This window comes from Phallusia mammillata, chromosome 2 (genome assembly GCF_965637545.1).
Source record: "Phallusia mammillata chromosome 2, kaPhaMamm4.hap1.1, whole genome shotgun sequence".
In the NCBI taxonomy this organism is placed as follows: domain Eukaryota; kingdom Metazoa; phylum Chordata; class Ascidiacea; order Phlebobranchia; family Ascidiidae; genus Phallusia; species Phallusia mammillata.
This window is the reverse complement of record NC_137253.1, coordinates 21564689-21585468: the sequence shown is the minus strand read 5'-3', so window position 1 is coordinate 21585468 and position 20780 is coordinate 21564689. Positions and strand designations below refer to the sequence as shown.

At 35.8% G+C, this 20780-nt stretch overlaps 3 protein-coding genes and 1 long non-coding RNA gene across 5 annotated transcripts; 2 read left to right on the top strand and 2 right to left on the bottom strand.

Annotated features, from left to right (window-relative positions):
* Nucleotides 1-467: 467 nt before the first annotated feature.
* On the bottom strand, nt 468-9372 carry LOC145212583 (ATP synthase F(1) complex subunit alpha, mitochondrial-like). The gene is made up of 12 exons (XM_080080752.1): nt 9168-9372; nt 8972-9053; nt 8499-8668; nt 7819-7992; nt 7554-7720; nt 6734-6882; nt 5795-5946; nt 1704-1928; nt 1521-1628; nt 1097-1241; nt 874-1024; nt 468-798 (listed from the first exon to the last, which is right to left on the bottom strand). The coding sequence occupies exons 1-12, from the start codon at nt 9225-9227 to the stop codon at nt 711-713; spliced, it is 1671 nt and encodes a 556-aa protein (XP_079936878.1). The 5' UTR covers nt 9228-9372; the 3' UTR covers nt 468-710.
* Nucleotides 9373-9880: 508 nt separating this feature from the next.
* On the top strand, nt 9881-11583 carry LOC145212584 (uncharacterized). 2 transcript variants are annotated; one of them, XM_080080754.1, is made up of 4 exons: nt 9885-10463; nt 10532-10674; nt 11063-11171; nt 11232-11496. In XM_080080754.1, exons 1-4 carry the CDS (start codon nt 10329-10331, stop codon nt 11427-11429), a joined length of 585 nt encoding a protein of 194 aa, XP_079936880.1. In that variant the 5' UTR covers nt 9885-10328; the 3' UTR covers nt 11430-11496. The 2 variants fall into 2 exon arrangements, with proteins under 2 accessions (XP_079936879.1, XP_079936880.1); XM_080080753.1 differs by lacking the exon at nt 11063-11171 and having other exon boundaries at nt 9881-10463; nt 11232-11583.
* A 54-nt stretch (nt 11584-11637) lies between these two features.
* Nucleotides 11638-19390, bottom strand: LOC145212582 (methylenetetrahydrofolate reductase (NADPH)-like). Its single transcript, XM_080080751.1, has 13 exons — nt 19300-19390; nt 19154-19220; nt 16944-17104; nt 16288-16526; nt 16108-16218; nt 15836-16029; nt 15667-15773; nt 15483-15604; nt 15258-15417; nt 14317-14497; nt 13549-13731; nt 13090-13314; nt 11638-12020 (listed from the first exon to the last, which is right to left on the bottom strand). Exons 3-13 carry the CDS (start codon nt 17096-17098, stop codon nt 11748-11750), a joined length of 1950 nt encoding a protein of 649 aa, XP_079936877.1. The 5' UTR covers nt 17099-17104; nt 19154-19220; nt 19300-19390; the 3' UTR covers nt 11638-11747.
* On the top strand, nt 17099-18737 carry LOC145212585 (uncharacterized). Its single transcript, XR_013856741.1, has 4 exons — nt 17099-17514; nt 17815-17949; nt 18121-18197; nt 18441-18737. It is a non-coding gene; the product is annotated as an uncharacterized LOC145212585 (long non-coding RNA).
* Nucleotides 19391-20780: the final 1390 nt, after the last annotated feature.

Below are 20780 nucleotides of genomic sequence, written 5' to 3'. Positions count from 1 at the left end.
GTACCGGGTACTCGTCCCATTACTAAATGACAAGCATGAGGGAGTGGGGGCTTATTCAATCCAGATGCACACACAAAAAGTTGGGACCTATAATAATTTATGCAACAAATACATATTTTTTTGTAAGCTAATGTTAGTAAATGCCGTATTTTACGAGGTCATATTTCAATCTAGACTAGAGCAAAGTCACCTTTCGTTTCAGATATCGTCAGCGAACTTTTCAACCTAAAACAGCCTTATACATAATGTAACGATTAGCCCGACGTAGACTAGTTGGCATTAAGCCAAACTTGAAAACGTTTGCCAATATACTTCCCACATAGTGGATGGGCGCCTATCCTCAGTAATTTCCTCCCTGCCGTTAATAATCAGGTTTCCCGAAACTAACATTCACATGTTACTAATACATCGTATTTACGTTATACTTCCTTTCAGTAATCGGACTGTCTTAAAATTACTGCAAATCCTTCTACTTCAAACGACCTAATGTTTATTTCCGAACTGTTACTGAAATAGCGACCAGGTATAATGGCACAGCATTTACTAGAACTTTTCAAATGAACGCCAACAGAGAAACACAAGACATAGGGTAGTTTGGGTCAAAGCCACAATGAATTTTCAACAGGAGATTGGTCGAAAAGGAAACCAAACTTTCAGGAACAGTTGGTGGTAGACTTTTTTGAAATTAATAAATAACAACTTTATTTCATTCAGGCGCTGGCCTGGAAGGTTTTCACGTAATCGGCTACGATTTTCTTCAATTCGGTTTCTGTCGACTCGCTGAGTTTGCCTTCGGTTCTACAAAACAAAAGGGTGCGATTACAATTTGTTAATGAAAAACCTATTTGAAACTTGTACTCCAAAAAAACTTACCTAATGGTTTGCAAAAGCGATGCGTGGTTTGCTCGCATGTGTTTCACGAACGCATCCTCAAAATCAGTAATCTTGTTGGGTTCAATTTTATCCAAGTACCCACGAACACCACAGAAAACAACGGTCACCTGCTCGGCAATGTCCATTGGATCTAAAATATACGAAGCAAGGGTTTATTGTTGCAGTCAAGGATTTGAAAGTATTAACAAAGTCCTGTGTTTACCGTATTGGATTTGTTTCAGAAGTTCCGTCAATCTCACACCTCTGTTCAAGAGCTGTTGTGTTGCGGCGTCCATGTCGCTGCCGAACTGGGCGAACGCAGCTACCTCACGGTACTGGGCCAAATCGAGCTTCATCGTACCGGATACCTAACAAATAGATTCGGACATAGCAAAACCAGAAAGTACATGAATTGACCATTGTAAGTTTTCAAACTAAATTGTTGCACAGCGAACAAAAAAGGCTCCAACGATGGCAAACGTTGGTCTCTAGGTTACTGCGCAGTACTCTAGCACAATATGCAGGATCGATGCTACCACTGTTTGGAAGCAGGAGTCCGAGGTTTGTGCCCGGCTTCAAAACTCGCAAAATCAACAGTGGAATCAGTGGCAAATGACTAGCGTTTGTGGTGCTTATCAGCGTGTTACCTGTTTCATAGCCTTAATTTGAGCAGCAGATCCGACACGGCTGACAGACAAACCGACGTTGATCGCAGGTCGTACACCCTTGTGGAACAATTCGGTTTCCAAGAAAATCTACAAGCAAAATTATACAGCATGTTTTACTTTATTCTCAGACCAGCGCTTTACGAAGACAGGACAAGCACAAACCTGTCCATCAGTAATCGAGATAACGTTGGTTGGAATGTAAGCTGACACGTCACCAGCCTGTGTTTCGATAACTGGGAGAGCAGTCAGGGAACCACCACCAAAAGCATCGCTCATCTTCGCCGCTCGCTCAAGGAGACGAGAATGCAGGTAGAAGACGTCGCCAGGGAAAGCCTCACGACCAGGTGGGCGACGCAGAAGCAGGGACATTTGACGGTAAGCAACAGCCTAAAAATACAAATGTTTGTCATTACTAATATGTTTGATTGCATCACATATCATGACCGCCATGTAATATGGACGCAACAAACAGAGGACGAATTGGTTAAGATGTATTACATGAAGCTCGCCTTTTTGTACTTCACATCGCAATTCTTTGCATAACCTAGCTAATTTCTTATTTTACAGCACAAGGATGATGTATTTAAAATATGTGAAACTTATCAAAGATGTTTGGCCTGCAATTCCTTGAGATTTTGCTATTGCTTTTTGGGGCAAATCTTAGTTTTACAAATAACTAGTAATTTTTCACAAAAAATTCCATCACAGTGCCTTTTGGAGACTTTGTTTGTGGATATCACATATATTTAGGGTTGCCATCGACATGGACCCCAAAATAAGAACAATCAAAAAATCAAAATTTCATATGTAATGAAACAAACGTTTTTAAACAAATTTTTGCATTCATACAAGCCATGACATGTCATTGTCATATGCCATATTTTTGGCTAGAAACAATCTTTTCCAGCAACTTTTTGTTCATACAAAAATTTAGCGCATCTAACAACAGCTCCGGTCTAGGTTTACTTTTACTTGTAGCAGGGATTTGACTTGTAAATGTTCAAAATAAGACAAAACTAGAAGAGTGGCTTTCTGATATACTTCCATTTTATATATTCTATACGATATTTACCAATTTACTATACACATCATTTGATCTACACATATGATTGTTTTTGTAAACAAAAACTAATGGGTCCCCACACGCATGTTTGTGCGGATTTACGGTAAACAAATGTTGCGGTGATTTTTACATTCTTAAGGACAAATTTTTAGAAAGCATTAACCCAACAATAAAAAAAATTGTTCGTATTCTTTTTGCACTATTATTGTCATGTAATTACAAAAACATTAAAAAAACGTAACAAAGACTTAAATCTAATCTCTTGCTTTAACCCAGATATAGTCCTCCAAGGTCGGGCAATTTTTTTGAGAAAGCTGTAACAGTTGTGTTACAGACACTTTAAATTAAAAAGCAATTTGCTACAAGTGTATACATAACAAATTGTTTTTCATATAACTTTGTTTCGCAAAATGAGTACCATTGACCTGTAGTAACCTCTCAGGGTGCACACGCCAAACGACTGTTTGACCTTTTGACACCGTTTTCAATAGCACGCCGTCATTCGTGTTCAACAATACTGTTAAGCCTAATTTATACATGCCTTGAGTATTGACTCCTAAATTGATTGTTAAAAAAACGCTACGTTATGAAGAAAGTTCTGAGCTGTGTTTGTAATACCGACAAGTTGACCTTAAGTAACCCGTGATCATGCGGCGGCCAACCTGACAGCGAGCATTTAAAAAAACATTTATTTGGCAAAAAAGTCAAGTTAATTTTTTCATCTTAACTTTTATTAACAAAGTTTTTCTTGACATATACAAAACCGAAGCACGGTTATTAGGCTTAAATCACGTCATAGGTGTAAAACCTTCGCCAAAACTAAAAATGTGAGTGATAACTTAATAAAACGACATAGCATTGCTGTGCAAAACAGCTGATTTCTAATCACTGAAACGATGTCTCGTAAAACGTCTGTCCGACGTCAAGCTGAGCCCTCCCGCTATCGTAAACCAGTGAGTTACTCTCTTGGTACTTCTGCCTACAGTGTCTTTCTTGACCAAACGAGCGTTAGACACATTTACGTTTCGGGGGCCTGTGGGTGAATCTCTGGGTCATACGGGGTCAAAATTCACATGGACCATCTTTAGACCAATATCTGTAATGTGTGTAAAATTGAAAAAGTTTGAACCATTCTTTCTTGACCAAAACGTGGGAACAATAGCCGCGCTAAAAATTTCACGTTTTGGGGTGCTGTGGGTGAACCGAGGGATCAAACGGGGTCAAAATTCACATGGACCATCTTTAGACCAATACCTATTATGTGTGTCAATTTGGAAAACTTTGAACCATTCTTTCTTGACCAAAACGTGGGAACAAATCCGCGCTAAAAATTTCACGTTTTGGGGGGCTGTGGGTGAACCGAGGGATCAAACGGGGTCAAAATTCACATGGACCATCTTTAGACCAATATCTGTAATGTGTGTAAATTTGAAAAAGTTTGAACCATTCTTTGTTGACCAAAACGTGGGAACAAATCTGCGTTAGAAAGAAAAAAAGAAAAAAGAAAAAAGAAAAAAAGAAAAAAGAAAAAAAGAAAAAAAGAAAAAAAAAATATAGACAAAAACAATATGTGTCCCCTTCATGGAAGGGGACCCATAATAAGGAATAAAGTCAAAAACAAAAACATTTCTTATAAAAAGGGACAATACATTTTTCCAAGTGATTGCCCTTTAAAACTAGAAAGGTGGCTTTCTGATATACTTTCATTTTATATATTCTATACGATATTTACCAATTTACTATACACATCATTTGATCTACACATATGATTGTTTTTGCAAGCAAAAACAGATGGGTCCCCACACGTGCGTTTGTGCGGATTTAACGTCCTGGTTATTTTTAGATTCTTAAGAAAAAACTTAACCAACTTTAGCAATAACCCAGCTTTAAAAGTTTTGTCCGTATTCTTTTTGCATCATTATTGTCATATAATTACAAAAAAACAGTACATAAGAACGGGAAAAATACTTTGAATTTAATCTCATGCTTTGACCTTGATATTGTCGTTCAAGGTCAGTTTTTAACACAATTTTCCACAACTGAAAATGTGCTTGATACCTAATAAAACGACATAGCATAGCTGCACAAAAACAGCTGATTTCTAATCACTGAAACGACTGTCTCGTAAAACGTCTGTCCGGACGTCAAGCTGAGCAATCCCGCTGCATTCACCCACCTTAATCGTAAACAAGTGAATCACTCCCTTGAGAGTTGAGACTTCTATCTGACTGACAGTGTACACATATTAGGGGCTGTAAAAGTAACTATTTGGCCGATTAAGGCAAAATTTTAAGTACTGAACGAATAACCTACTGCAAACAATTGTTGAACATTTCAGCGCATTGGGGCTTGTATTTCTGGCCTAAAACTTATTATTTGGGGGTCTAAAGGGTAAACATGGGTGAATCCAATAAAAAGTTACAAAATTCTTTAGAATAGCTTACATTGCACCAACCAACAAAGCATGAAACCCTCAGATTATGTACTTGGGTCAGTACAGCCGTTTTTAATTTTTTTCGTTTCGGGGGCCTGTGGGTGAACTGCTGGGTCGTTTGGAGTCAAACTTCAGGAGGATCAAATTCGGAACAATAACTAACATCTGTGCAAATTTGAATACATTTAAAGCACTCTTTTTTGACCAAACGTATTTAACAAACCAGCGTTAGACAGAAACGAATATTTTGGGGTTTAAGGGGTGAAAATGGGTAAATCTTTTTTTAAGGTACAAAATTCTTTGAAATACCTTATATTGCACCAAACAACAAAGCATATAACTCCTAAATGAAGTACTTTAGCAAGTATAGCCGTTTTAAAAATTTCACGTTTTGGGGGGCTATGGGTGAACCGAGGGATCAAACGGGGTCAAAATTCACATGGACCATCTTTAGACCAATATCTATAATGTGTGTAAATTTGAAAAAGTTTGAACCATTCTTTCTTGACCAAAACGTGGGAACAAATCCGCGTTGGAAAGAAAAAAACATACGGACAAAAACAATATGTGTCCCCTTCATAGAAGGGGACCCATAATAAGGAAAAATCTTGAAAATAAGGACAGTATGGCAACACTGCATATATTTCAGGATGACATTTTTGGGCTTTAAGGCTCTACTTTTTGTCAAAACATCAAACATTCTATGCAGCTTATCATTCAGTGGCTTGATGCTAAAAAAATTCACAATAACTTTACCTGTTTGGACAAATCATCATAGATAATCAGAGCATGCTTGCCATTGTCTCTGAAGTGTTCTCCCATTGATGTTGCAGAATATGGAGCAAGATATTGCAGTGGGGCGGCATATGCAGCCGAAGCGACAACAACAATTGAATATTTCATCGAGTCTAAAATCAAACAAATGATATGCTTGCTTTAAGTAAAGTCATTTTTTATGCTAGACCAGCGGTTCTCAACCAGTGGGCCATGGTGGGCCATGGAAGCATTTCGATTGGGCCACAGACCAATCAAATATAAAGCTTTTTTTAAGAATTTTCATTTGTGTCACTTCACTCAATTTTACAAGAATAATGGATTGGTGAGGAATTGAGAAGGAATGTAAATAGATTTTGAATTATTCTATTTACAGTATAAAGTTACTTTAAGTTTCTGCAACCCCGTATGTTTATGATGTAATACACTACTTTGTGATTACAATAAAGCCATATAATAGCAGCATATCAATTGTCCAATTATTCGGTCATAACTGAAAGTGCTTGATTAAAGGGAAAGTGCTGTTTTATAATTTTTTGCATTAACTTATTTTGAACTTATTATCTGTTTGAAATATGTCCTGCAGTTTTTTTGTTGTTGTTCTGAACCTACTTTATAGTTGTTTCTTTCTTTCATAAAAATATACTGGGCCACAGAATTTTTGTGCAATGAAAGTGGGCCACGAAAGAAAAAAGGTTGAGAACCACTGTGCTAGACTGACCACCAAGGCTTTGCAGCACTATTAAAAGATAATTTTCAAGAAATAATAAGATAAGGATACAAAACCACAATGCAGAAGCACAAGAAGGCTTTGCAAGTTCATATGTCAACACAGTTTTGTAGAAGGCATGAAATGTAGGTTTTTCAAAGACTGAATTTAACAAATTAAGCAAATGACAGTGAGAAAAAATAATTTTATACCTGTTGATTCAAGACGAGAAATAAGCTGTGTGATCGTAGACTGTTTTTGTCCAATAGCAACATAGATACAGTAAAGCTTCTTCTTCTCATCAGAACCATCATTAAATCGCTTCTGATTGATAATTGTATCAACAGCGACTGCAGTTTTTCTGCAATGTATTCGATGTTTATTTCTCATGTTATTACGATGTTTATTTCTCATGTTATTAAGATAGAAGTACTTAAAAAAATAATTCTGCTTGTAAATAAATGTATCCAACTGGTGACCATCTTTATGGTCTGAATCTGGACCAAATAAATTGTGGCATGGATGTATTTTTAAATGTGTAACTTAGGATATACTTGCAACATATAAAGTTCATAAAATTGCCAACAATACAAATTCCAAGGCATTCTTTGCCAAAGTAATGTAGACAGAGTTGGGCAGCCCTTTCCAAAATATGTATTCATTTACATGTCGACCATATATGTCTACAGAGAACTTTTCTTTCAATATAAACATTGCATTTTCATTTAAGGGTTCGAAATACAATTGCAAGCACAAGTTGTCAACGAAAAAGCACAGTACATGATATTTTGTTTTAGTGTCAAAATCTTTGGAGTTAAATCGCAAGGATTTTACTCACAAACGTACCTGGCCTGGAAGGTCAAAGGCTTTCGACTGTTAACACTCTTTCAAATGGAATTTTTGACATTAGACACAAGCTGTTAGATGCCAACAAATGGATACTTATTATGTAAATGCAAAAAACTTGTACCATAACCCAATGTCTAAATGTGCATATTTGTCAAACTCTGCAATATACAACTGTAAACATACCCAGTTTGCCTGTCCCCAATAATCAGTTCACGCTGTCCTCTTCCGATGGGCACCAAGGAGTCAATAGCCTTCAGCCCAGTTTGCATAGGTTCACTCACACTGATACGTGAAATAATTCCAGGGGCCTTGATATCAACTCTGCGTCTGTGTTTAGTTTGGAGTGGACCCTATAGAATAATTGTAAAATGTATAGTTGGTAAAACTGTTATATCCGGTTTAACAATCTGCAATAAATTCATGTTTAACAGGCTCCAAAAAACTGTACCTTGCCGTCCAATGGGTTTCCAAGACCATCAACAACACGACCCAAGATTTCTTCTCCAACAGGAACATCCACAATTGCCCCTGTTCTTTTTACAATGTCACCCTCTTTGATGTTCCTGTCGTTTCCAAATACCACAATACCAACATTGTCTTTTTCCAAGTTGAGGGCCATACCCTAAAGTATAAACATGAATTAATACTTCCATAATAATCTTCCAGTGCTAAGCATACATTTTGCATTGTGAAATTGTTGTGGATTTCTAAGTTTTTTCCAAGATTTTTAACCAACAAATATGATGAGCATGTACCCCTGCAAATGTTATGGATATATACAGAGAAAATAAGTCATTTGCATTTTTTTTCACAAATTACTTTTTGGAGATATGATTAAGATATTAGGTACAAGTTTGTGTCCTTGTTTTCATTAAATTTAAGCCAGGGAAAAGAAAGAAGTGTTGATACGGTTTGATTGGATATTTGGGTCTTAGAAACAGTATTAGTATGAATTTAATACACCTACAGATTTGTGGCCTTGTGTTAGTGAACAATATTACTATGTATTTTAAAAGAGATATGCCTTTCTTTACAGAAGTGACACATATACAGAACATGCAAATTGGTGTAAGTTTTAAGTTACAAAGCAAAAATTCCTCTAAATAAAAAGCAAAGACTGAAAATAACCTTCAAGCCACTGCTAAATTCCACCATCTCCTCAGCTTGAATGTTTCTTAGGCCATGAACACGTGCAATACCATCACCAATAGTCAATACTCTTCCAGTTTCTGTTAAATCTTCAGATGGAGCAGATCCCATAATCCTCTCTTCAAGAATGGAGGACAACTCTGCAGCTCCTGTTAAGTAAACACAACATGCAAAAGTGTTTGCAGTTTGTCTACTTTTTTTCAAATAGAACAGCCCACACTATTGTATTCAAGTTACAGCACAGATAGGTACTAAATTTAAATTTGGGCACAGGACATGTAACGTTTCAATAGTACAAATTTAACAAAGGGTTCAGTTTTTCTAATGACTAACACTTTTGTTTTGTTAGCATCAAGTGTGCAAATACGCTTTCACGTTTCTTATCAAGGGACGAGCAACACCTTTATGTGCAAACCTGCCACTGCCACATAATTCAGAAAATATTTTTTTACCTTGTTTTACTGCATATTTTGGCTGTGTAGAGCTGAGATTTCTTGCGGAAATAAAGCTTGTAGCTTTCAAAGTGTTATTAACCTGAAGTACAATTAAATAAAACTAACTATTTGATACACAATAAAAATCAGTAAACGTCATTTAATAAGGGCGTGAAGTACAGAGCTTAGAACACGTGTTCACGTGGAAACTTACATTCTTCGTTGTCCTAGTCAAGTTTCTACCCAAGGAGGCGAGGATCTTTGACGAAATCATGGCGTTTGAATGTCAGCAACAACAAAACGTAAAACCTTCCCCGTCACCACCAAAACGATTGTGACAGCAAGAGTAAACCTGAAGTAACTTGCCGGTTGATTGAGGACAAGTGCCCCTGATTAAAGCTTTTTGAACCCCAATGTCGGTAAACGCATTCATCCATGAGAAATTAGCCGGTAATGTAAAATAAAAGACAACATGCTAATCAGGTGAAACAAAATTTGTTGTTTTTCGATCCATTGAATATTTTGGTAAAAACCTGCGTGTAATTAACTTTTCAATATAAATAATCTTTTTCATGCATCTCGATATCACGTGACTTTACGGTGACGTTTCATAACGTTGTACTTCAGATCAGACGAACTCAGTTTGCACCATCAGTCCATCACCAATTAAATATGCAATAAAAGGAAACTTTTGAACTAATAATCTAGAAACCACCAACGATTAGCCTTAATACACTGTCCTTCGAATATGGCGACTGTCAATACTCATACTGTTGAAGCAATTCTTACAATAAAAATAAGGATGACCGCTGTCAAATATTAATAGAAACAGGATTTCTTTTGATTTTTTATTGCTCGAAGCACATTAAAATGTATCCAGTGTACCTCCTTGTGGTTTATAATAACTCAAAAAACTGTTTGAATCGTTGTAATTCTTTTTCAGTTTCCAAGGGATGAAGGTACGCCGTTTTAGATTTTTTTGAATGGCGCAGAATTATTTTCAATTCCTACCAGCGCCCGAATACACGTTATGTTTTATTGCAAACAATAAATTTTAGGTAATGGAGTGTTAAATCGTACAATAAGTTGCCCCTAAAGCTCAAATTTACCTTATAATATAGTCGTTTCAGTTGGATTTGTAAGTGCATTTAATTGGAACTTTGTGCTTCATTTTGACAAAATTTAGTGCTTGAAGCTTCAATAAAGCGAGTTAGTTTTTTAATTTTTTTCATAAAACCGGAGGTGAAAACCAAATGAGGATTATTTTTTAAAAGGAGATTATTTTCAAAAAAAAGCTGTTATAAAGCTTGTTTGCAAAATGATTTTGATTGACTGGAAATTTTAAAAGATTTAGTGTTGCATACAGACCAATGCTATGTCTGTTGATTGCAATGATGGCCAGGGCACTTCAAAAGATGCTCGTTACAACCACATGGTCACAAAACTCGAAGAACTTTCAACATCTCAGAACCCAAATAAACATGAACTAAACAATGGAGAACCTGTTTTGGTATGTTTTCATCAGTGAACTAGAATGATATTGTTGATATTTTACCGTGATGTTTTTTTTTTCTTTAGGTTAGCCAAAAAGGGAAACCCGTGCCCACAGAGGAAAAGTCAGAAAGTGATAGTGACACAAGTGATACTGATGATGAATCATCAGATGAGGAACCAATTCGCGCTCCCATTGAACTACTTTCAGAGTTTCTTCAATACGTTCGGTATATACAAATCTTTATGAAATATAGCCCTTGGTATTTTGAAAGATATCTCTATCAGTTAATCAGTACTTTTCCAATTAAAAAAATGATAGCAAAAAGCTGGTATTGCCTATAGTACATCACAGAGACAGACGGACAGACAGACACAGTGTTTTTTAAGGTGTTTTGGGAAATTTCTTTCTCCAGCGGTTTCCCAAAATTTGGGCTTGCAACTACAGTAGATTTAAATGAAACACTTGCGGTCTCTTAAAACTACTTAGCGGTCACCCAAACCAAACCTTAAAAAAACCCTGGACAGACATACAAATTTTATAGCTTTTATGCTTTGAATAATGGTTATCATAGTGAGTTAAAAAATACAAAAATAACTTTAGGTAGATGTTATTAGAACAGGGTATTGGGAAGATGCAGCAAAACTATGCAAAATGATACTGATATATGAACCTGACAACCAGGAAGCTTTGCAGTTTGGTCCATTAATTGAAGAAAAGTTTCAGGTAGAAATGTTTATTGTAAGCATTGTATTTCATGTGCTTACCTGATTCACCTGAATTTAGATTGAAAAGGAATTGGCAGAAGAAGAAAGTGAGGAGTCTTCTGAAGAAGAGTCAAGTGGTGAGAGCGAAAATGAAGGTGAGGAGAATGAAGACAATGATGAAGAAAGTAGTTCTGGTTCTGAAGATGAAGAAGATAGGACACAACATTTACCTAATAGACTTGTTTTTCTTCATGAAGAAAAGATCTGGAAGCCATAGCTTACAAAGGCAATCATTGACTTTACTGCTTGTGTTTTGTTGCAAGCAACTGTTCCAGCAAATGTGTTCCTTTTTGTACTTTTTGAATTTGCAATTTTACCACACTTATATACTTTCTGTTTGTAATTTGCAGTTAGAATTGTGTTTATTGTAATACACTATTTAAACAAAGGTGTAATATAACTGGTGCAATTCTTTTTACAAACAGCATCACATTGTATTGTTCATAAGCTTCATGTCTTGTGCAACAGTAGGAGTAACGTATGTGGACAAGAATACAGGTAGGAACCAAAAAGTAACTGGCAAGGAAATAGCAATTTAGGCAACAATTTTATCATTTACATGGCTATGTCCATTCAAGCTTTTTTCTACAACATGTGTAATAACATTTTCATTTTTATCTCTAGATGTTTGCGCAATGTGTAACATTTTGTCCAGGACTTCCCACAAGATATTTTCGTTGGGATAATCATTGTCAACCAAGTTCACAAGATAGTAGTTGCTTGCAATGTCCTCTATGATTTCTCTGGAATGGGATTTGTCATCATAGAGTTTTGCCCACTTCTCCAACCACAGTGCAAATGCTTCATCCTTTTTAAAAATGAAAAAATACTTTATGCAGGATAGGCATAGCAAATTTTGAGGCTTGGAGGACAGAGATTTCATCCAAACCTTCTTCAGTTTGATAGAATTTTCACAAAGTTTAAAATGTATATTTAATTAGCTTAGCTGTGCTTATTTTATTTACAAACATTTTCATTGCCGAAAAAGAAAATAAATTGTCATAAACAATAGGTAGCAGCAGTATGTAAACAAGTGTTTTCCAGGAAATGTTGAGATGGTGAGCCTTTAAATCAGGGGTGGGGAACCTACTTAGTACCGCGGGTCGCATGAATTACACAACATTTTCGGGCAGGCCAAATATTTTTTTTATTTTCAAATTCCGTGTAATAATACCCTAAGCACACAAGTGAATTTATATTTCATCGCTCCAGATTTGATTTTTTCTTTGATCACTTAATTCCGCTAAAATCTGTCCATTCTTTCTGGAACACCCTAGCTCCATTATACCGAATATATTTAAGAAACAGTATAAGGATCCGCGCTAATAGCTCTAAAATCAATTTTAAACTAACACCACATGGCAAATGATTTGTTACTGCAAGGAGAGACAATCGAGTGACTGTTACGTCACAAATACAGCAAGTGGTTGAATGTGTGGCAATTTTAATAAGTTTGGCGTCAAATGTGGAAATGTCGAAGTCTTTTCAAGTAAATATTTGTACATAAACATTTTATTGTTGTTGTTTTTTATGCTGTACTTTAACAAAATTGTGACGCGGGCCGCAGGTTCTCCACCCCTGCTTTAAATGTTTAATAATTACATTAATTTTGATCATTATATGTCTTTTGCAAACTTGTTTTCTGGGACATGACGTCATGAAAGAGAATGTATTATATGTCTTCTTTCTGTATAGTATGTCTAGCTAATTTTTTCCACATTTATTCACTTTTATATGTTTAAAACATGCTTAATTGGGAACTTTCAAGGCATTAGCAGAGTGTACATTCCAGGCCTCTCAGTTAAAGGGATATCATTGACATATATGGTTCAGGTCTGTAATCTTATATTAGTCCCAGCAGCAAATCTGTTTCTTACCTTCCAAACTTTGAAGCTGACAGGGTCTACCACAGTAGGTTGAATAACTTCTTTGCCTCCAAAAATACCCCAAGTAACAGCATTTGGAACTTTGCGATCAGCATTGGTGTAATCTTCCTCTCCACAGCGGTTAATAATGTGATACAAAACTCGAGGTTCATATTCAGACAAAACCTGTTTTAAAGCCTGTGCATTTGTTTCATTCACAAAGAACTCCAAATAGGCCTGTAAAACAAAAACATTTATTACTCCTTTGACATTGTTACATGAAAAAATTGATCAACAAGCAAATAAAACTTGCAAAGTTATTTCAGTGACATATATTAGGCCTTTTTTCTATAGTTGCTAAACAATATAATGATAATACACAACACAATTTTCCTGTAAGCTATTTCTGCATGAACCTTGAACAATTGATTTGCATGCGCATTAAAATCAGAATGTTATCTTTTTGCCCACCTTCTGGTAGATGTAACCACCCTTGTCACCCCAACCAAAAATAGGATGAGTGGAAGGAACACCGTTGACATTTGGCTGTGAGTTTATTGTCAAGACACCTAGCGCGTTGTATTTGGCAAGTGTTTCACTAAGCAACGCTGTTTCTGGCGAAAGGCCATCATCACTCCATGGAGTTTCTGTAACCTGATACAACATACAAGACTTTTATAACAGATGAGCCAAGAAGAAAACATACCTGCAAGGTAGTGTATTTGCAAAAATTAGTGATGGGACGAGTACCCGGTACTCGGTATCGAATATTTTCAGTGGTATCGATACTCGTACTCGGTATCGAAATATTTTGCCTCAGCTTTTGATACCAACGTTCAATACTGAAGGTTGGTTCATACTATAAAAATACGAGCAACTATGTGCCAACATTTGCTTCGGACAGCACAAAATCGGGAAAAAATTCCGTCAGTTTCCGTAAATCGAGTGGAATTAGAATTTTTCTACATGCTTCTGGATGTGTTTGTGTGGGTATGAAAATAGCTGGTGATATACAACCAAGTACAACACTATATTTAAGTAATCGGTACTTGTACTCGGTAATCGATATCGAAGCTTTTCGAAGGTATATACACATGGTACTTGTACTCAGTATTGATATGGTACTCGCTTCAAAATCTGGTATCGTCCCATCACTAGCAAAAATACTCAAGTTTTCAATTTAAATACCTATCCAAGTTCTGTTTCATTGAGGATTTCGTTGATGGTAGTATGACTTACTTTAACACCATTCTGGTTTTTCTTTCCATTGATGAAATGTTCAAAAACATGAAAGACATCTTCCTCAGAGTTAAGCTCTTCACCCCATTGCTGTTTCAACTTAGAGACAGGTGTCCTTGATCGCAGGAAGAAAAGATGGTAATTCTTTAGTTCACCAAAAGCTGGCGAAGCTGAATCACCCCTAAATTTGAAGTTTAAACTTAAGTCTCATAGAAAATGTTAATTGTATGTATATAGGTAATTCGTTATCAAATTTTCAAACAAACAAAGACTTTTTAAGATTTTAGTTTATCGAGATGATATTTTCAATTCAAATAACAATTAATTACAGTCAAACTTCGATACTATGCCACCCTTTGGGACAGAGAGAAAGTGGCATAGTAGCGAGGGTGGCATAATAGCGAGGGTTGGTTGTAAAAATAGCCTTGCGACGTGACAATGTACTGTAATGCCACGTTGTGTTGTACGATTGTAATTTATTACAGTATACAGTATAATTTATCACAAAAAATGGATAGATTGTGCATAGAACAAACAAGATCTGTTAGTTTTGTCGTGACACAAGCACGGAACGGCGTTTACATAACTTGCTGCAAAGCCGTGAAACCTCTTAACATGACAACGTTTGTTTACTCAACGATTTGTTTTTCATGTTTTCTCTGTTTTATCATGAGCTCAAACCGAAAATTGTCAGAAGGCCCAATTTTCAATCCGGAACCAGACCGTTAATACAGTAATACTGTACTCTCATGTCTTAGTATCAAGGGTAAGGGGTGGCATAGTAAATATATTTTCTATTGAATTTAGTTGGTGGCGATCAAAAGTGGTATAGTATCAAGGGTGGCATACTATCAAGGTGGCATAGTATTGAAGTTTGACTGTACTTCAAAAAATTAGCTTCACTAAAAATCAAACCATTTGAAGCATTTTATAATATACACCATCGTCCATTTGGAAATTCATCCCACTCCTGTGTTCTATGGATATAACTCTTTGGTCTATCGACCCAAAAGATTGGTCGAATCTCTTCATGACTTTTTCTTTCAAGCTTTCCAGATGCTCTCCAAGGCAATGGTCTTGCCACTTCAGTGCACCATAAACCTTAATAAATAAAACATTTGAGAAATCAAAAGTGATATTTGTGACATGTTACCAATTAAACTAACCAAGGTTTTTTAATATTTGTGCTGTTGCTGTTTCTAAGTTTAGTGTATACATGTGAAGCCCATTCACTTTTCCAGAGTTTAGAAGAGTTCGGCACATGTCAGTTGCAAAGTCTATTCCAAATCTAAATTAGAAGTAAGAGTTGGAATGAATTGTAAAATTAAAATCTTTTAATAAAACACATACTTCCGTATAGCAGCATCATTTTCTTTGATCGGTTCAATTACATTGGCTACCTCCTCAGGAATGTCCAATTTAGACAACTTAGTCAGTTGTACAAGGGAGCGATTAGTCTACAAAAAAGCAATACTTAAACACAAAACAAACTACAATGTAAAAGCAGAAAATGTCAAACCTGTATTGGAAAAATGCCAGGAATAATGGGGCAAAGAATGCCTATGTCTCTGCAATCATCAACAAACTGCAAAAAGTCATTAGCTTTGAAGAAAAGCTGAGTAATTATAAAATCTGCCCCAGCATCCACCTTATCCTTCAAATAGTGTAAGTCATTTTTGTATGAAGGGTTATCAGGATGGCCATTTGGATATCCTGCAAAAACAATTAAATGCTTTGCAATGATGGCATAAAGGATATAATGCAAATTTCCATCTTATGGCATTTACTTACCAGCCACACAAATAGTAAAATATTGACCATAGTGTTTGCGAATAAATTTGACCAAGTCCACACCATAGTTGAAGCCATCATCATTTAATGGTCTATTTTCATCTTCACAATCTAAGGTAAAATATATAACAACCGTTAATATGAATAAAGTATTTTATGTTATCACACATACTTTAATACCTCCCCTTAGAGCAAGAATATTTCGTATTCCAAGACTTTTAGTTTTCTCAAGATGCTTTAACATTGTATCTGCAGATTGATTGATACAGGTCATGTGTAACATAGTCTCAAGGCCACAATATGTGAGGACAGTCCCAGCAATTTTAGTTGATGATGTTATCTTGTCTCCTCCTGGGTCACCAGCTGGATGCCATGTTATGTCGATAAAGAGCGGGCCACCCCCTCCCATTCGATCTAATCTGTAAAATTAAAAGAATGCCAAGTTATGTCTAATATGTCATGGCACTTTAATTAAAAAAACATGGGGATGCAAATAAACAACACCAAATTAATCAATCATCATTGTTATAGATTAGATCCTAAAACAAACAAAAATACCACAACATAAGTGCTAGTTAAGGCTGTGTGTCAAAATTCGTTTTATTAAATAAAAACATGCAATACTTAGACCTTATGCATTGGTTTATATTTTATTCAACAAATAACATAACTTTTTGACAACTTTAAGCAAAGCTAAAACAATTCTCAACATATTTATTAACATTGTCTTTAAGATTCTGCATTTAAAACTTAATTTACCTCTTATGAGTATTTAACTTTTGGTCAAAATCAGTTAAATCAAGTAAGAAAACTGTCTAGTAATCGCTGTTTCTTACCGTCCAATCAAATTTGAAGCCCCCTGTTCCGTTCTGGGTGGAAAGAATTCCAAAGAAAAAAAATTATCCCCAGAAGCAATTCGGGATTTAATGCGTTCTGACAAATTATCGGAATCATTGGTAAACTTCGGAACATCGTTGTTTCCAGGACCCATTACTAAAGGTGGCTGTACACAGGATCCGTTTCGGTCCGTTTTCGTCCGTCATGCGTATACGCGCGTAAATTTCGGTCCGTCGCCTTCCGTCGACGTGTATACACAGAATGCGAACCATGCGTTTTGTCCGAAACGGACGTTAACGCGAGGCCATCCGAACAAATAGAACATGTTCTATTTTTTCGGACGATACGCATGCGATTTTCGCTGTAGTGATAGTGCAGAACTGAGAGGTATTTCTAGATTGGCTGATCGTATTAATTATTTTGATAAAATCACAAGACCTAAAGCCCTCTTGTTTCTAATAATAAATAGAAGTGAAGTAATATCAAGGTTTTATTATTAAATCGCCAAAAAGACAGGCTTCGAACTCGACTGGAATGCAGAACAACAGCGGGATACAAAAAGCTAATAATGTAAGTAACAATAACATTCCGGGAAACAAAGGGTTCAGGAAAGCGTCAGTTCATAACAGTTAGTTCTGGCAGTTAATGTCATTGAACACCAAGTTTCTGAAAAAGGAAACTGCAAATATGCCATCAGGGTTTAGAAATTCGGAACTATGTTGTATTAATATTTAGGATGTTGCTTATGAAATCATAAGTCCATAGTTGTTGTTTACATACACTTAAGGACTGATTGATGTTTCTGCAACAATCTGTGAAAAATGCACGTTATGAAGTTATCATGAAACATTATTAAGTTATCATTTGTAGAATCCTTTGATTGACCAATATCAACTAAAGAAATCAAGTTTAACAAGAAAAACTAGTTAGAGAGAAACCTGCTTTGGAGAGAAATCTACCTTATAAATGCCTGTAATTCAACTTCAGCAGAGTTTGGTTTAACAGGTAATTTAACTAATTTTTATTACAATGTGGATACATTTTTAATGGTTATAGATATTTTGTGTTTTTTACCACAAATTGTTTTGACAACTTTTTATTGTACATTGGGGAGGGTTTAATCTGCTTATCAAGTTTGAAGTATATGTGACTTCTGTCTGTTACTTTTTTCTCCAGGAAAAGGGTGACATATGCAACACCTATATAAAAAGACAGAAAATCCAATGGTTTAAGATTTATACACAACACCACAGGTATGTAAATTAAATGATTTATGCTCCATATTTGTAATAAACCTACTACGTTACCTTGTAAGGCATGGACTCGTATTATTTTTCACATCTTTGCTGTAATTTGCAAGGTTTGTGTTTAATATGAGAGATGGAAACAAACCAGAAAAGTCAAATGAAATGAAAGATTGCACTTGTTAAATAAACAAAAGTACTTCTAAACTAATTTGTACATATTTTTGCATTCATGTTTTTGTTATTTGTAAGAGACCTGCAGGCAACAACCAGCACATTGCCTTATAAATTATAAGAAGCCACCTACTGATGCTAGGATTGCCTTTCATCTTTCCAAAATAAGAAAACGCTTGAGGCAATCAAAAGAGGGTATCAGGAGGGTTTTAAAAGCAAATGAAATTCTTTAATTACACAAAAAAATCCTTTCAGTGTTTGTTCATCCCTGGTTTTACCATTTAAACATATTGCTCATGTGCACTGTGTGTTTGTACTTTTTTATTTCGTCTGCTTCAAAACTGTATTTAAGGGGAAAAAAATAATATTTTGTGACATTTGTTTTTTTACTAGCGATGTTATTGTACTGCTATCTTATTTGAGCAAGGCTTGTCACTAGCAAATGAGTTGAGTTTATGCGAAGGTTAGGTTGGATAATGTCAATTGTAAACATTTTAAATTGCATTTTTTGGTCGGTGTGTTCGTGTTCAGCAATATTAAATCCCACCACCACGGTGATAACCCAAATGCAAGAAATTAGCGGTGTTCCTGCTTCGAACAGCCAAACAACTGATTTGGAGTAGGACGCATTCAAGCGAAACGTCGCATCGTTCGGATCCTGTGTATACCACCTAACGCATCCACATTCGGAACGTAAATTCGGTCCGTTTACGCACGTCAGAATACGGACCGTTTTTCGCATGCGTTTACGCACGTTGACGGAATACGCAGTCTGTGTACAGCCACCTTAAGTTTGCGACTTCCAAAATGTGGTATTGATTCCCCTTTCCGGGATTTTCCCGATTGTGCTACAACGCTCTGTCAATTTAAATTGAAAGAAAATCAAACAAAAGCTACGAATACCTAAGTTGCAAGTATATTTTACAAGAAAACGTACCTTTGCTGAACACTGATTAAGAAAAACATTAACAAACCCTTAACACGCCAGCGCAAACCACGACAAGGCTTTTTTGGCCAAACTGAGTAGACAAACGTGCGCATTTGCACGCTATATATACACCCAACCTTTTTTCTTTTTCAACTGCCGTTTAGCGACACCTTGCGGCTAATGAAAAATGAAAAGTCAATTGTTTTGCCACAAATCTTATCTTGCCTGCTTCGTTCCAATGCGTACATGGTGCGGGCTTGAATAACATTTCTAGGTGTACTATCTCTGTTTTTTTACAGGCTGAATGTGTATAAAATTGCAAACACCATAACCAAGAAAAATCACGACAACCCAAGTAACAAGACATTTTTTCTGTATTTGAAATAAGCTAACTAACCACATCCATTTATATTGAAAATTACATCGAGATGCGAAACAAGAACGACACACAATAAACAAGCAATTTGACAGTGACAAAGCAGACTTTTGGTTAAACCAGTTTTGTTGGAAATCGGTATGTGACATAGCCTACATAAATTTCAAGAGTTTTTGTTTTAGTCAAAGTATTCAAAGTGTGCTAATGATTAATTTAAAATTCGTCAGTGCTTGTTCACTCTTTTCTACTCTTCCCCTTCGCCAGCTCCTTCAACTTCAAAATCACCATCAGAAACTTCTGCAGTTTCATCATCTGTTGTTGTTTTTTTAACAGAATTTTCATCATTATTTTCTTCTTTTTTGGAATCTTTTGTTTCGTCCAAATCTTTGGCACCATTTTCTTCATCTTCAAGGTCTGGGTTATCAAAAGAGTCTTCAGCAGAGCTTTCAGCATCATCAATATTACTTTCGTCTTCACTCATTTCCAAGTTTTGAAGTTCTTCAGCAACTTCGTCTAATTTGTCAGAATCGATTGCATCGTTGCTTGTATCTACATCGCTGTTCTCGTTGTTAGCAACATCTGTAACCTGGTCTTCTTGAAAATCCTCTACATTGTCCTTGTCTTTATTATCATCGGTTTCGTTTTCATCCGCAAGTGTTAGGACATTTTCTTCGGGAATAATTTCACTTTCTTCAGGTTGGTTGACATTTTCCAGGTCACTAAAAACAATTAAAAAAATAAATAATATCAAAAAAATTTTATACCAAATTGATAACGTAACACACGGCTCTAATTATTCTAAAAAAAAAAGTTACATGCTTTCTTGCTCATATTTTCATCAAATAGCCAAATAACCGTTGGGGTTATGAGAATGTTTAACTCATTGTAAACCATTAAAAAAAATGTAGCAAACCTTTCATCCACAATATCTGTGAAACTTTGTTCTGTCGTAATTTCTTTAGGGTTTGCAAGGTCCTCTTGTTGAATGTTTGAAGTAATGTCTTCCACCTCGTTGCTTGGGTTATTGACAGGTCTAAAATCGTAGAAATTGTCCGAAAAATAAAGGTGTTTGACTTCGTCAAAAATCAAAAGCATACTTTTCGTCTCCGCGTCC

Bases quoted from the DNA above. Each gene is read 5' to 3' on its own strand.
- LOC145212583 (XM_080080752.1), bottom strand. From the start codon at position 9,227: ATGATTTCGTCAAAGATCCTCGCCTCCTTGGGTAGAAACTTGACTAGG. The intron at 8,669-8,971 runs GTAAAAAAATAT...TTTACTTAACAG, and splicing joins AAAATATGCAGTAAAACAAG to GAGCTGCAGAGTTGTCCTCC. The intron at 1,242-1,520 runs GTAACACGCTGA...TCTATTTGTTAG, and splicing joins AAATTAAGGCTATGAAACAG to GTATCCGGTACGATGAAGCT.
- LOC145212584 (XM_080080753.1), top strand. From the start codon at position 10,329: ATGTCTGTTGATTGCAATGATGGCCAGGGCACTTCAAAAGATGCTCGT. The intron at 10,464-10,531 runs GTATGTTTTCAT...TTTTTTCTTTAG, and splicing joins ACAATGGAGAACCTGTTTTG to GTTAGCCAAAAAGGGAAACC. The intron at 10,675-11,231 runs GTATATACAAAT...ACCTGAATTTAG, and splicing joins GAGTTTCTTCAATACGTTCG to ATTGAAAAGGAATTGGCAGA.
- LOC145212582 (XM_080080751.1), bottom strand. From the start codon at position 17,098: ATGGGTCCTGGAAACAACGATGTTCCGAAGTTTACCAATGATTCCGAT. The intron at 15,605-15,666 runs GTATGTGTTTTA...CTTCTAATTTAG, and splicing joins AATGATGCTGCTATACGGAA to ATTTGGAATAGACTTTGCAA. The intron at 14,498-15,257 runs GTGTATATTATA...CTTCAAATTTAG, and splicing joins GAATTTCCAAATGGACGATG to GGGTGATTCAGCTTCGCCAG.